We start from the raw sequence: 15,518 nt of genomic DNA on the forward strand, positions 1-15,518 counted from the left end.
CCGCACCGTTCATTTGAATCGCTGTCTGCGAGCCCATGAGCTTGAAAGGGAAGGGGAGCACCAAAAGCAACTCTTGACAGAGGGGAGGCGGGTGGCATTTTGTCCAGCAGGTTCATCAATGGAGGGGGGAAGGGAGACATCAGTGACGGCTTAAGCTCCTGAACTGCCTCCTAACTTCACCAAACCCGTAAAGGACTGCCCCCCTGACTCCCCCCAGGAAGACGGCCATCCCAGACCCCCTTCAAAGGGCAGGGCTGCATCTGAATGGAAACCTCCCCCTTACTGGCCTGCACTGCTCTAACTGCGAAACAGGACTCACCCGGGGCTTACTGGTGACCGAAATTGGCTAACACAGAGCAGGCTCGGCCCGTGCAAAAACATAAACTATGAGCACCATGACTTTGTGATAGGGTTGAAGCCACCTTGCCGGACTCTCATTTTCTTCCTCTTCCTCCCACAGCCTCCCCACCACTGAGGACTCCTTTACAGATCCACGGGAATGGATTCCCTGTGCCACTTGGCTGGGAATGCACCAAGAGCAATTTTTAATTAAATGAAACCCTAGAAAACAATGGAACAAGCTTTGTATGTATGTATGTATGAGGTAAGAGGAAGGAGGATCATGGTGATCTATGACTCTTGCTATCATGTTGTGATTTTAGCTCCATTCCCCAGGACTACATCCCAAGTACTTAAAAAAAAAAAACTACTTCTCTCTCATCCCCCACTTCTTGGACAATCCCATCCGCCCACAAACTATTCACCTATTTAAATTTCCCAAGGCAGCTGCTTAAGACTGTGCTTCCTAAATGCCGTTCAGCCATTTCAGGTCCACGCTCCACGTCCGACAGATTTGGTCTAAGATGATCGCATTATGAATGCGCACGAAAGATGCGCGAATGGACAGGGGCCGGGATGGAAGCCTGGGCGATTGGCGCTGCTGCTGCACGAGCTTGAAACTGGCGCTGCTTCAATTCCTTAATGTGTGTCTCACAAGGACAGAATCACAGGCTTCACTTTCACGAGGAGTCCTAGGGTCATCCATTTGGAAGAGGCCTCTCTCCCATCAGAAAACTACAAAAAAAAAAAAAAAAACCCAACCCACCCTGTTTTCAATTTCTTTTATTAAAACATTCGCTCTTCTGCTCAGTGGCTCAGTTGAATTAAGACAATGCAATGAACAATTACAACAACAGGTCAATATATTAACGTACACAGATTAGCGTGCAAGTGTAACAACCAATCGGGAAGCAGCATGCGGCGGTAATTACGTTCTCGTGAAGTTTGCCTTAAACAGAGGAAGCGGTTTGCGGGCCGCGGTTGTGAAGTAGGATTCAATTACTGTAATAGGCTACAAAAAGAAATACGGAAGCCCTGCAGTGAATACTAACGACAGAAATGGACCTGCACCGACACAAAGGGGCCGAGGAGGAAGTAGATCGGACAACCCCCACTGTCAGATGGCGGTGGAGGCGACAAGGGAGGATACAGCCTGAAGAGACCGGGAGGGAAGAGTCCCCACTGACCCTCTGGTGGAAATCCACGTGGGAACACAACAAATCAGGGGCCTGTTGGACTCAGAGGCCAACGATCTGTCATGACTAACTGTTCTCCTGCAGTTAGTGGCAACAGGAAGAAACTGGGTCGGACAGTACCTAAGATGCAGGACCCTGCCCAGGCAGGGGCAGTCGTTCATATGCCCAGCGGCCACAGATATAGTAATACCCATCAGGAGCAATCCAAGTTACATTAGTGTACCCCCCCTTTTGACCAGGTCTGATTGAGCACCAGGTCCGTCCACAGAGGGGTAGGAAGAGAAACATTATCAGTTTGCCACCAGGTGGTGGAGTTGAGGGTGAAAGTGAGCACACCCGTGCAGACAGTGTCGCCTACGGGGCCTGTGTAGGTGATACCCGGCACTCTGGAGGCACAGTGCTGACCGATGATACTGGTCCGGAGTGCCCACCGATAGGGGATCCGGGTACGATTGTAAACGAGGGAGGCGTTCAACGCATTAATCTCGTGCTGGGACATTTCCTTCGCCTCCCAGGGCCACTGCTCGCCCATATTGGTGCCATTACATTACCATTTCATTTTGCAGCTTGCCAAAAGGCATACAGCACATCTGCAGAGGACAACGCCAGCTGTTGCTCCAGCATTTGCCTGGACTCTCAGCTTGGCCATCCCGCAGTTAAAGTGCCACTGAGAGAGGGTCCCTGCTGCTACGCTCTTGCCGGCAGCTGTAATGACCTCCTCCTAGGGCGTTGATCCTCCTTGTTCCCTACAGACCTTACCCGGTGATTCCTACTGGCTGCCAGAACTATGTGGGTGTTGCTGGTGCCGTCTTATGTGAGGATGTTATGGACTGTTCATCACCGAGAACTGCCTGTGGATTGGATTCTTGTCCTGAACTGTCTCCTGTAAATAATTAAGCAGACAGACCGCTGTAGGGCCACCGCTGCAGTTTTAGTCTGAGTTTCATGGGTACAGGAGACATTGCAACCAGAGGAACTGTATGCGAGAATGACAGCCCCTGGATCTAAACCTTACAGAGACGTCTAGCCGATGCTTAAGAGGGGTCTCGTCAGCCCTGACCAGTGAGTGTTTCGCCTTAAGTGGTCCACTGCACATATGTTCAACCGCTGTTAAGAAACCAGCAAACAGGGTACGGATTTGAACCCCACCCACCCTTATATACATTTGGGGGGGGGGGAGGGGAGAAAATTGCTGCTCTCCACTTAACCTCTACCCAGAACCTTAACCCCTTCTCGCACTTATGAGACCCATTGTTGTGCTCCCTCATGGACTGGAGAGGAAGGAGTCTGTTCGTACCAGGACGTAGGGAGTCAAGCATTACAACTCTTACATTTCCAACATGGCTGTCTGAATGCAGGGCTCCTATATATGGACTGCTTGACTGAAACAGAAAGCCAGAACGCACAGGGTCGGCTTGTTCAAGGGTTAGTGATGTCAAGCTCTGTGTTTGTCAATGGAGCCTCCAGTTCCTGTGTTGGTTTTTTTTTTTACCCCTCTGGTTCCATGGTGTTTGCAAGCAGTTTTCAATCTCGGTGCCGCAGGAGACGGCGGTGTTTGCAGTGAGGCCGGGGAGCCTGTGGAGACGGAAGCGGGGAGAAAGCCTGCCGGAACTGGGTTTCAGGAGCAGGCGGAAGAGGGCGACGCTGCTCCCAGGCGAGGAGCGCGGGGGGGGGGGGGAGAGGTTCCTAAGTGCCTGCAAGGAGTGGACACTAGCCGGGGCCTGAGCAAGGACCACACTTTCTCTCTGGCGGCTTTGGGGACAGACCTGCCGATGCACGTCAGGGAAAGAGGCTGCTCCCCTGGGAGTAAGAGCCCCGCAGGTTTCTACAGAGCGGCGATGCCTGAGAGAATTATCCAGCCCGTCTGAACTTTCATCCAGCTGCAGTTTGGGGTTGCTCCTCACTGGGATCATTAAAAAAATCAATGCCCGCTCTTTTCCAAGGGCAGGAGACGGGGTGGACAAATAATAGACAGAGGCCTCCTCCAGCCGATTATTTTTTCTCTTTTAACATTGTGCACCGGACAGAGCGGTCACTCTTTTTCCCCTCATGAAGAATATTACCCCCTCCCCCTGTTCCTCGTTTACTCCCACTGGGGATCTGCGTGGTTGTTTTTTTTTCTTTTATGGTGCCCCCACCCCCTGCCTTGGCACCTGTACTTGTAATACCCGGGGGTTGCCTATGGTCAAAGTTTGTTTATGAAAGCCCCGCCCCCCTCCATTCCCATTGTCTGCTTCTTAAAATTGCATTTCCGTCTCTGCATTCCATCCGATGGGGAATTAAGCCCTCCCACCCTTTCTGACATCAAATCTCCATCTGAAATGTTGACCCGCATGAAAATGTGGATTCTGGCAGAGAAGTTTAGTCAGAACAAACTTGGAGGCGGGGTTTAATAGTTAAAGTCCTAACTTAAAAAATTCAGACAGCATTCAGATTTCCTGTCAGTGCAAAGAGCGTAAAATTGGGTCCTTCCAATTAACCTAGGTACTTAACCGGGCTTTGCAAAGTTGAAGAGGCCTGGTGGTGGAGGCCAGCACAGTAAGAGACTTGGGGCCCGCTGGGGACAGAGGTGAAGGAGAGTGGTAGGAAAAGAGGGGCTTGAGGGAGCCGGTGTTGGGTTGCACAGGGAAATCTATTTGTGCATCTACCAGGAGGGTGCGGATCTCCACTGGGCAGACTGGCCTTCATCTGCCATCCTTTCCCGCGTGGGGCTTAATCTTCCAAGGCTAGGTAATGGGACACTGCGGGTTGTAAAAGGTGAACTGCAGGAGAGCTTCCAAAATCTCATTTTTTACCTGCAAGTTAATGAAAAGAGAGAAGAACTTTGCATGGTTTGCAGCCTAGTGGAAACTGAGTTTGGATTTGCGTTAACCTGCAAACTGGTGCAAGCACAAAATTAACTCTGCATGCAAAATAATCACAGTTTGGCTCTTCCCCTGAGCCTTACAGGACGTACAGTACCTAGGATGGATGAACACAGTAACTTTAACGGACAACTTAAACACACAGATGGGGAAGAAGGAGCAGATGCCTGGTAGGTAATTTGAGGGGGCAACGAACAGGTGCACTTGGATGCTGACAAGTATTTCTATTACTTTGCATGAAGTCGCCTGTGGGCTGCCCGCTGATTCATTTCCTGGGGAATCTGAAGCTCCTTAGCAGTCTGAACTGTACTGCGGAGGACGTCTTCTCTGGTCCAGAATACTCTGGGGCATGCATAGTGTTAAGTGATATGCAAGCCTGGGTTCCCACAGGGACCAGTGGTTTAGCCTAATGGCAAATTTTGCAATTGAACCCATGTCGGTGTAATGCAGGCGGCCATGTTGCCCTGCTACAGTCAAAGTCCCTATCTAAATGGTCGCCTCTGAATATCCAGAAAATTAAAATTACAGTTCAGAAATCAAGCGTATTTAACTAGCAAGCCCCTTTCTAATTGCAGTAATTTGGTGACGTCCAGTGATTTAAGTAGAAGGGTCTTGTCTCTGAAATGTAACTTGAATTGTGTGCAAATTCTTGTGGAGATCTTCCAGAAGATAGGAAACTGCTTTGCGTCAATGAAGGACTCAGATTCTCCAGGGCTGAAACCTAGCTAAAGATTCAGGACAACCAGCATACAATATTATTTATAGTATGTACATTGTTTACGTTGGTCCAATGATACATTACACAATCGCCAATGACTGTACGCTATCCAAAATAGAACTGTATAAAGACACATTTGCATACCATAGATCCAATGTAAGTCTGACTAAGGCCGGTTTGGATGGACCATGCCCTTGTTGGTTTTAATCATTTTCCATAATGAATGAAACTTCCTAAGTCTCTTATTTGTTTCATTTGTCTGTCTTGAATGGATTGTAAACGCTATAGAGCAGGGGCTGCCTCATGTGATATTGTACAGCACTGCCCACGTCTATTAGCGCTACTGAAATGAGAAGTAGTAGTAGTATGGACACAGGTTGTTATTTGATACACCGAAGATACTTAATGGTGAATACAAATGTTAACCCTTCATCCTTGCTCTAGTTACTGAATTGTTCATTATTCTTAAATTGGGGAGGAGGGTTTTGCTGCTAATATTAATTTGCACTGATGCATGCATTAGATTATGTGCCCAAGTTCCCTCAACAACATGAGAGCAGCTGTTTCTTGCAGCAGTTAAAGTGAGTTCTGTAATACTGTAGTTTACAAAAATAAATCAGTTACAATAATGTCTATTGTCCCTATTATAAGTTGCACTAATACACACTGTGCAGGCAAACGTGCCAATTCTTCATTATGCTAACGTTATGTGCCCTGTAGTATTTTGCAAGCATGTCCCAGCTGGAGCCCCTGAGGACTGCAGCTGGATCACCCCATCGTACGCCAACAGGGATCAGAAGAAGATTCACAGGTACAGTTAAAGAAAAAAGTGACGGGAGCATTACTTATGGCAGGCTCGAGGCTCCCACTGCAGTCGGCCGTTCTTGTGCGACCACAGCTACGGCCCTACCCCCCTCCCCAGCCAAAGGAATCTGGGTCCCACTGCTCCTTGAGCAGCTCCTTCTGCTCGCCGTAGAGAACCGGGCCGCTCAATGTTCAGTTCTCCACTTGGTGCTCACTTTTTGCAGCAGGGTCTTCGTGCTCTGGCGGAACTTCTGCTGCGTGAAGTAGAAGAGGATAGGGTCCAGGACGCTGTTCATGCTGGCGAAGGGCCTGGTGCACTTGTACGAGATGGCGAAGGTCTGCAGAGCCAAGCAGGGCACGCCGTCCAGGGAGCGCACTATCAAGTAGATGGTCTTGGTGAGGTGGAAGGGGAAGAAGCTGAGGGAGAAAACGATCACCACGATGATGATCATGCGGACGGCTTTGTCCTTCTTCTTGCGCACCGCCGGCCCGATCAGGTCATCCTTCTGGCAAAGGATCTTGGTCATGGAGCAGTAGCACACCAGGATGGCAATGAAAGGGATCAGGAACCCCGTGACGGTCAACGCGATCCCGTAGGGGAAATACCTGGAGGAGAGCGCCGGGGGGCTCAGGTCGTAGCACACGGTCCTGTTTCTCTGGGTGCCGGTGGACGCAAAGACAAAAGTGGGCACGCACTGGACGATGACTATTAGCCAAACCAACCCACAGACCGTCCAGGTGAACTTTCTGCCCCTCTTCTTGTGCCACGCGGAGAGGGGGTGGCAGATGCCTAGGTAACGATGGACGCTCATGCAGGTCAGGAACATGATGCTGCCGTGCAGGTTGGTGTAGAACTGCAGGCGGACAAACCTGCAGGTGAAGTCCCCGAAGGGCCAGTAGTCCTGCCTGGAGTAGTTGTAGATGAGGAGGGGCAGGGAGCACACGTAGAGGAGGTCCGCCATGGCCAGGTTCACGGTGTAAATGGCAGTGCGAGTCAGCACTTTATGGGAGAGCCAGATCTGAAGGATGACAATCAGGTTCAAAGGCAGACCAACCACGAGGACCACCGAGTAGACCACAGGAAGCAGGATCTGCTTGAATTCTTCGTGGAAGGTACAGGAGTTCTTGCCCCCGGGGTCAGATGTCAGGTTCGCCATTCTCGAGCCTGTATTTATAGCGGCTGAGGGAGCAGCTACGGTGTTGACGTTAGAACTGGAAGAAGACAGAAAAAAAAAAGAAATGAATCATTTCTTGTACTAAAAAAAAAAAAAGGCATTTTAATTGTGTGACCTATGCTTTGAACTTGGGGGGGTGTGCAATCTGAATTTGATCAAGAATGGGCACGGCCTTTCTGTCTGGAAAATCTGTGTTGATGAAGTGTGAACCCAGTAGGGTCAGCAAGGATCTAGATTTCAAATTCTGGACCAGAGAAGACGCGTCCTTGCACTGACAGCTTCACGTACCAAGGATTTTTTTTTGGGGGGGGGGGGGGAACTGAGGGAAAGATTTTCCACGCCTCCTGCCTCACCACCCCCCCTGAAATTTCCCTCATTCAAGTGTGGGCAATGCCTCATGCCTGGGCAATAGATTCCGGTGAGCCCCACCCACCCCCAGGCGCTTCACGTTTCCCCAGAAAACTTTGTTTAAAGCAAACCCCCTTCCCGACTAATGCAATGACAGGACTATTTCTGCGAGCAGTAACCCTGCCCTCTCCTGAGCCCGCTGGAGGTGGTGGCTGGCAGTGACGAGGGCAGGGCGAGGTGGCTGGTTAGGGTGGGAGACTGAGACTGCCGGAGATGAGAGAGGGAGATTGGTGGACCGGGGAGACAGAAGAGGGTTGAGAAGAGAGGGTGACCTGCGAGGACGAGGCAGGTGGTTGGGAGAGCAAAAAAAAAAAAATGCTGGGGGATGGTGGTGGAGACTGAAAGAGAGTTGCACGTGGGCATCCGGGCCATGGTGATAGGTGAAAGAAAGAGACAATCGGGAGGGCACCGGCGGCTCTTGAGGGGGAGGGGAGGGCTGGCTGCACGCTTCTGCCAAGCACCGTGCAATGGTGCATTGAGGGCCGGGTTTACTAAAGCTTTATTTCCTGATACACACAGAGGGGCCGATGCAATAAATTTTGCGGAAAGCGGGCGCTGACTTTTCAGGCAGGCGTTAATATCTGAGCGATAAATGTGCGCCTGAGACGCACACTTATTTTATCGCAGGCGGAGTGAACGAGTAATAGCCTCGTTCGCGTGCATTTGCATGTGATGGGCGCTAACTCATTCACTCCGCGTCGGACGCGCATTAAATAAGCGCTGATCCCCCTACTGCATTAGTGGGTGGATTGGCGCCTATTTATCCCGCGTCCGACAGCGGGTTAAGCTGCGCTCCTGCGAGTGCACTGTACTGCATCGGCCCCAGAGTGCGTGCACAGCCTTAGTAAATCAGGCCCCAAAGGAGCTGGGCCAGGCTTCGGAAGGGCTCCTTCCTTCCCCTCCACTATAACTTTTTGGCGAGGAGGACAATGGTTTGAGACGTCTCAGCTGCTTCTGGCTCTTGCGCTGCCTTCTAGATTAAAGAGGTACACAAAATTTGTGCAGAACAACCTCTGTTCAAAATATAGATCATATATCAACATCAGAGGAACACTCGGCAAGATTATAATGCCACCATAATTTTATTTAATTTACAATCTTTTATACATACATTAATTACCCCAAAACGTGGACCATATGCATATATATAAAATTTCAATAAAACATATTACACCATATCACATTTATACTCATACCATTCACACCACTCATTCATAAAGTACATATTCAGTGCATCTACATACCCCTATACAACATTATTACACTTTAATAAACATACATATAAAAACAATCACCAAATATGGCTTTCTGAAACCATTATCTTCAAAAAATCCACTAACATTTTTTTATGCTGTTCCCGACGAGACTTCTCGTTTCGCCTGACTTAACAGGCTTCCTCAGGGAAAATTTTTTACTTTACATACTGTGGACTTGTAAATTCAATGTATTTATTATTTATCCCCAGAATATCACATAAACCATTACGAGAATTTTTTGGAATATATTTTCTTCAATGCTTCTTGTTATATCTCACGATGTGTTATTTTCCAAAGCATATATCTTATCAATTCAATCGAGATGCAAAATGGTCCCATACACCGTTGTAACTGTAATGCATACAAAAAACATTTTTTTTAAAAAATATGTATTACTCATTAGAGCCTTCTCACAGAACCAATCCTAAATTTAATAGCATCAGAATAAATGCTTACCGTCCATATGGATATTATATCTCTCTCTATCAATATGTATCAAATTCTTCTCTACTACCAATGCAGCGTTGTTATATATATCCTCCTTCCAAAATGTGACCAACGTCTTTATCGCAATCTGCTTTTCCCGATATATATCATTATATCACAAGCGGATCTTACCGCCAAAATTTTCTAAAAAATAAACACCCAAATTTTAAAACTCAATCTCCACCATTACCACAATATACCTACTACTAACTCTCTTGTATAAGCAAACTCACTTACCAGAATCAAAAAAGTCATGCAGGTTTCATAAGTCTCCTCCAAGTTTCAGAAGTCTCCTCTGAGTTTCCTCTTACTTCCTCACAAACTGCTAACTAACCGCTAGCCTCAACATCCTTTTAAACTGATTACTTCCTATCACATGACTTTACGTATAAACGTAAAAATGACGTGTGTTTGCGTTCCAAACGTATCAATGTAACCAATAGTGTTCTTATGCGTACCAGACATATACTACCGCCCCTAAATTCCATTGACAAATTCCAAATCCTCTATTCCAACCAGTATACTGGGAACTCAACCATAATAATCGTTTCTACAAATAATCAAGAGCCATAAAATGCCTCCCACTCAATTGCATCGTTGAGACCCAATGGATGTGCGGTTCTCCATTGATATATAAATTTTTGTTCTATTTTTCTAATAATATTAAACACATCTCCTTGTTGTTGAATTTGACACTGTTGGATTACAAAAAAACTCGTGTCTTCTATATTGTGTTTAACTTCATCCCAATGGGCTACCAAAGGAGCCCCTACCTTATGAGTTCGTAACTACTTTTATGCTCAACGATACGTTGTCTAACACTTCTCGTTGTACATCCTATATAGATTAATTCACAGGGACATATTACAGCATAGATCACCATGCTGGTTTCACATGTAAAATGTCCTCTTATAACAAACGGATACTTCCAATGGGTAACTTGAAAAGATTTTATCTCCCATACATTTTTACATACAGAACATTTTCCACACTTAAATTGACCCCAATTCTCCTGATCACTATACTCCAAAGGTCTTGATAACAACGATCTAATACTTAAACCACGGCGCATTGCAAAGATAGGCGGTTCCTCGAAACCTGGCAAAGATTGGACTATGTGCCAATATTTCAATATACTCTGTTTAATTTGATGCAATTTTGTGGAATATGGTAATGTGCATATAGATCTTGAGACCCTGTTACGAGGACTCAATTGTAATAAATTGTCTCTGTGTGTGTACAGGGCTCTTTTGTATGCGCGCTTAATGCATCCTGTTGGATAACCTCTTTCTATAAACTTGGATTTAAGTGTGATTGCTTGTTGTTTATATTCCTGGACCGTGGAGCAAATTCGACGATATCTCAAAAACTGTCCAATGGGTATACTCTCCCTTAATCTTTTAGGATGAAAACTATGATAGTGTAATGTAGTATTCTTATCAGTGGGTTTAATATAGATCGACGTCTCGATCTTTCCCATATATAACCTAACCATGATATCTAGAAATGGTAACTGTTTATCACTAATCTGAAAAGAAAATTTCAAATTAGGATCACATTGGTTCATGTAATGTTCAAATGCAAATAACTGATCACCATTGCCAATCCATATTAAAAACAAATCATCTATGTATCGCCTATAGAATTGTACATGATCAAAATATGCCGACGCATATAAATATTTATCTTCATATGCTGCAACATAAAGACAGGCGACAGAGGGAGCCAAAGGCGATCCCATTGGGATTCCTTTAATTTGTTTAAACAATTGATGTTGAAATTCGAAATAACAATGAGTGATCACAATTTCTGCTAACTGATTAATGACATATTTTTTTGATGCGCCTACCCCCAATTTAATTAACGCTGAATCTATAATCATTAGAGCTTCTTGTTGAGGAATATTGGTATACAGTGATGTAACATCCGCTGTAACCAATAAACCATTATTTGCTACTGTTTGCATTTGTGTCATTAAACCAATAAATTCAGTGGAATCTCTAACATATGATTTAATATTTTTAACCAATGGTTGTAACAAATTATCGATAAATTTAGCAATATTTTCAAAAACTGATCCTCTTCCCGATACTATTGGACGTCTGGGTGGACTGTTCATGGATTTGTGAATTTTTGGGACGAAGTATATGTATGGAGTTACGAAAGTCTCTACATGCAGAAACCTAGCTTCTTTATTAGAAATATATCCTAGTGCACTAGCTTCTGTAATAATATCATTGATGAGTTTGCTAATTTCTAAACCCGGATCACTATAAATACGTTGATAAAACTGTGCATTATTCAGTTGGCTCCAAGCTTCTATGTCATAATCCGAAGTATTCATGATAACTAATGTTCCCCCCTTATCTGCACCCTTGATGGTGATACTCAAATCTTCACTTAACTCACGAATAAATTTCATTTGTTCTCGAGATGTAACAAGAAGCATTGAAGAAAATATATTCCAAAAAATTCTCGTAATGGTTTATGTGATATTCTGGGGATAAATAATAAATACATTGAATTTACAAGTCCACAGTATGTAAAGTAAAAAATTTTCCCTGAGGAAGCCTGTTAAATCAGGCGAAACGAGAAGTCTCGTCGGGAACAGCATAAAAAAATGTTAGTGGATTTTTTGAAGATAATGGTTTCAGAAAGCCATATTTGGTGATTGTTTTTATATGTATGTTTATTAAAGTGTAATAATGTTGTATAGGGGTATGTAGATGCACTGAATATGTACTTTATGAATGAGTGGTGTGAATGGTATGAGTATAAATGTGATATGGTGTAATATGTTTTATTGAAATTTTATATATATGCATATGGTCCACATTTTGGGGTAATTAATGTATGTATAAAAGATTGTAAATTAAATAAAATTATGGTGGCATTATAATCTTGCCGAGTGTTCCTCTGATGTTGATATATGTTCTAGATTAAAGAAACAGTCATTAGATTTTTTTTTTAAAAAAAAGGAGCAAGGGCCCCATCTGCCAGGAAAGAGACTACGGAGACGGGTCCCCTGGGTGTCTGGCTGGGTTCCCTGAGCAGTCTTACACGCAGGCGGCCATTTTCAGCCCCTCCCGCCTGCTACCCATGGGCCTGCAAGCAGATTCGGAAAGGGCAATCTCCGCACCGAGCACCATTTTGCCAAGGGAAGGTAAGCACGCCCTATGCAGTTTGAAAATCGCCCTCGGGGGAAAGGGGAACCCCCTCACGACTGCAGCTCCTGTTTGTGCCAGAACATTCCTGGACTGAAAATACCAGGATCCTTTTAAAAAAATTTTAAAAAGTGCTTACACGGTTCCCAGCCCTGCCTGCGGGAACACCTCTCCCTTCTGCGGGTAAAAAAAAAAAAAAGTATTTATTTATTTATTGAAGAATTGGTAGCCAGCACGCTTCCGCGTTCACGGTAGAGAACAAGATAAACATTCATAAAAGCAAGACATGCAAACATATAATTAAGAGCGGTGGTAAATTCATCAAATATATTTAGGGACAGAAATAAAATAGGAAAAAAAAAACTTAAGTAGCCGGGCCAAAAGCATATGAGAGCAAAAACATCGTCAAGGCCTTCCTGGATGCTTGCATTATCAACCGTGGTCCATAAGTGCTCGGGGGCCCAGCAATGGAGAAAGCTCGCCCTCGTGTTTTCAGCAGATGAACGAATCGCAGTGAAAGCAAGGACCTGAGGATGCGCATGATAGAGGAAATCCACGGAGACGTAGCAGTACATAAGAACATAAAATATGCCATTCTGGGTCAGACCAAAGGTCCATCAAGTCCAGTATCCTGCCTCCAGCAGTGGCCAATCCACGTCACAAGTACCTTGCAAGTACACAAACATTAAGTAGATCCCATGCTACTAATGCTGGCAACAAGCAGTGGCTATTCCCTATTGATTAATAGCAGTTTATACACTTCTCCTCCAGGAACTTATTAACCCTTTTTTAAATCCAGCTACACTAACTGTCTTAACCACATCCTCTGGCAATGAATTCAAGAGCTTAGTTATGTGTTGAGTGAAAAAGAATTTTTCCCAATTTGTTTTAAATGTGCTACTTGCTAACTTCATCGAGTGCCCATTAGTCCTTGTATTATTCGAAAGTGTAAATAACCGATTCACATCTACTTGTTCAAGACCTCTCATGATCTTAAAGATCTCTATCATATCCCCCCTCAGCCGTCTCTTCTCCAAGCTGAACAGCCCTAATCTCTTTAGCCTTTCCTCATAGGGGAGCTGTTCCATCCCCTTTATCATTTTGGTCGCCCTTCTCCATCGTAACTATATCTTTTCTGAGATGCGGCGACCAGAATTGTACACAGTATTCAAGGTGCGTTCTCACCATGGAGTGATACAGAGGCATTATGACGTTTTCCATTTTATTCACCATTCCCTAATAATTTCCATCATTCTGTTTGCTTTTTTGACTGCCGCAGCACACTGTACCGACGATTTCAATGTAATATGAACTATGATGCCTAGATCTTTTTCCTGGGTGGTAGCTCCTAATATGGAACCTAACATCACCTTGCACTTATCCGCATAATATTTCATCCGCCATATGGATGCCCAATCTTCCAATGTCCTCCTGCAATTTATCACAATCTGCTTGTGATCTAATAATTTTGTGTCACCCTCAAATTTGATCACCTCACTCGTTGTACCGCTTTCCAGATCATTTTTAAATATATTAAAAATCACCAGTCCATGTACAGATCCCTGTAAGCCCAGCACGACCGGGTGTGCAAACCGTGCACGGAGAGGCACAACCGGGGTGGCGGTGGGCCAGCAGTTCGGCGGCGGCGGTCTCTCCTTTGGCCTCCAGAAGAGGATATGAGCTCATATCTGGGGGGGGGGGGGGGGGTTGGCGCAGAGTGGGGTGCAGCAACGTAGGGGCAGTGGCGGGGATTCTATGCACAGGGCGGCTCAGAAGCTAGCGCTGGCCCTGGATCCCTGAGGCACTCCACTGTTTACCCTTTGAAAATTGTCCATTTAATCCTACTCTGTTTCCTGTCTTTTAACCAGTTTGTAATCCATGAAAGGACATCGCATCCTATCCCATGACCTTTTAGTTTTCCTAGAAGCCTCTCATGAGGGACTTTGTCAAACGCCTTCTGAAAATCCAAATACACTACATCTACCGGTTCACCTTTATCCACATGTTTATTAACCCCTTCAACAAAATGAAGCAGATTTGTGAGGCAAGACTTCCCTTGGGTAAATCCATGCTGATTGTGTCCCATTAAACCAGGTCTTTCTATATGCTCTGTGATTTTATTCTTCATAATAATTTCCACAATTTTTCTTGGCACTGAAGTCAGGCTCATCGGTCTGTAGTTTCCTGTATCCACCTCCGGAGTCCTTTTTAAATATCGGGGCTACATGGACTATCTTCCAGTTTTCAGGTACAACAGATGGTGTTAAGGACAGGTTACAATTTACTTGTAATAGGTCTGAAATGTCACTTTTTAGTTCCTACACAACCTTGGGGTGCACACCGTTTGGAGGGCTCCAAGCAGTGATTGCCACTGTAGGGTGACTGAAGTACGGTAACCGACCCCGGCTAATGCCAAGCCCCCGAAGCACCGTCTGAAGATCACTGGCATGTAACAGGGGCTTCGGCCTGTGAAGCACCGTCTGAAGATCACTGGCATGTAACAGGGGCTTCGGCCTGTGAAGCACCGTCTGAAGATCACTGGCATGTAACAGGGGCTTCGGCCTGTGAAGCACGGGCAGTTCTGCAAAGGGGGACCTTACCACAGATTTAGATGCGCAGGGGGTGGCACTGCATGGGTACTTTTGCCCACCTAGCGGGCAGGCGATTTTCAAAAAAACCCGCCTCTGCGGGTTAAGCGCTGTTTTGCCCTCCCCGTCTTGTAAGCCTTGTCTCTTTGTCCGGGCAGACTCCGGAGCGTTGATATCACAAACCCGGATGTATCTTGCTCTCTCCTGTCATCCGTGTTTAAGGGGAAGACGGGGGGGGGGAGGGGGCAGAAGGGCAGGTCAGGACAGATCTGCTTACACGGTTTTGGTGAACACTGGCGCCTGTTGCTGCTCCCTCTCCCCCATTCCTCCTGAAAAGTTAAATGGACTAAGTGATAGCAGATTTCTGACCCTTGCAGTGCATCCCATTGTGAAGGGGCAGATTGTGAAAGTTTGCCAAAAGCAAACCTCCTTACTCTCTTGTGGTAGAGAGCAGGAGAGAGAGTTCTCTGATTCTCAGTTCTAATTCATTTTGGAAATATTCTGAGAGGGGTTTTTTTTT

At 45.7% G+C, this 15,518-nt stretch overlaps 1 protein-coding gene across 3 annotated transcripts in view; it reads right to left on the bottom strand.

Moving 5' to 3' along the window:
• Nucleotides 1-542: 542 nt before the first annotated feature.
• P2RY6 (pyrimidinergic receptor P2Y6) overlaps nucleotides 543-15,518 on the bottom strand; it is a 144,543-nt gene continuing 129,567 nt past the window's right edge. For all 3 annotated transcript variants that reach the window (XM_029602131.1, XM_029602132.1, XM_029602130.1), the window contains one exon: nucleotides 543-7,133. In XM_029602131.1, coding sequence (XP_029457991.1) covers nucleotides 6,107-7,078 — 972 coding nt within the window. In that variant the 5' untranslated portion in view covers nucleotides 7,079-7,133 and the 3' untranslated portion in view covers nucleotides 543-6,106. The remainder of the gene's footprint in view (nucleotides 7,134-15,518) is intronic.

Source organism: Rhinatrema bivittatum, chromosome 5 (genome assembly GCF_901001135.1).
Source record: "Rhinatrema bivittatum chromosome 5, aRhiBiv1.1, whole genome shotgun sequence".
Lineage (NCBI taxonomy): Eukaryota > Metazoa > Chordata > Amphibia > Gymnophiona > Rhinatrematidae > Rhinatrema > Rhinatrema bivittatum.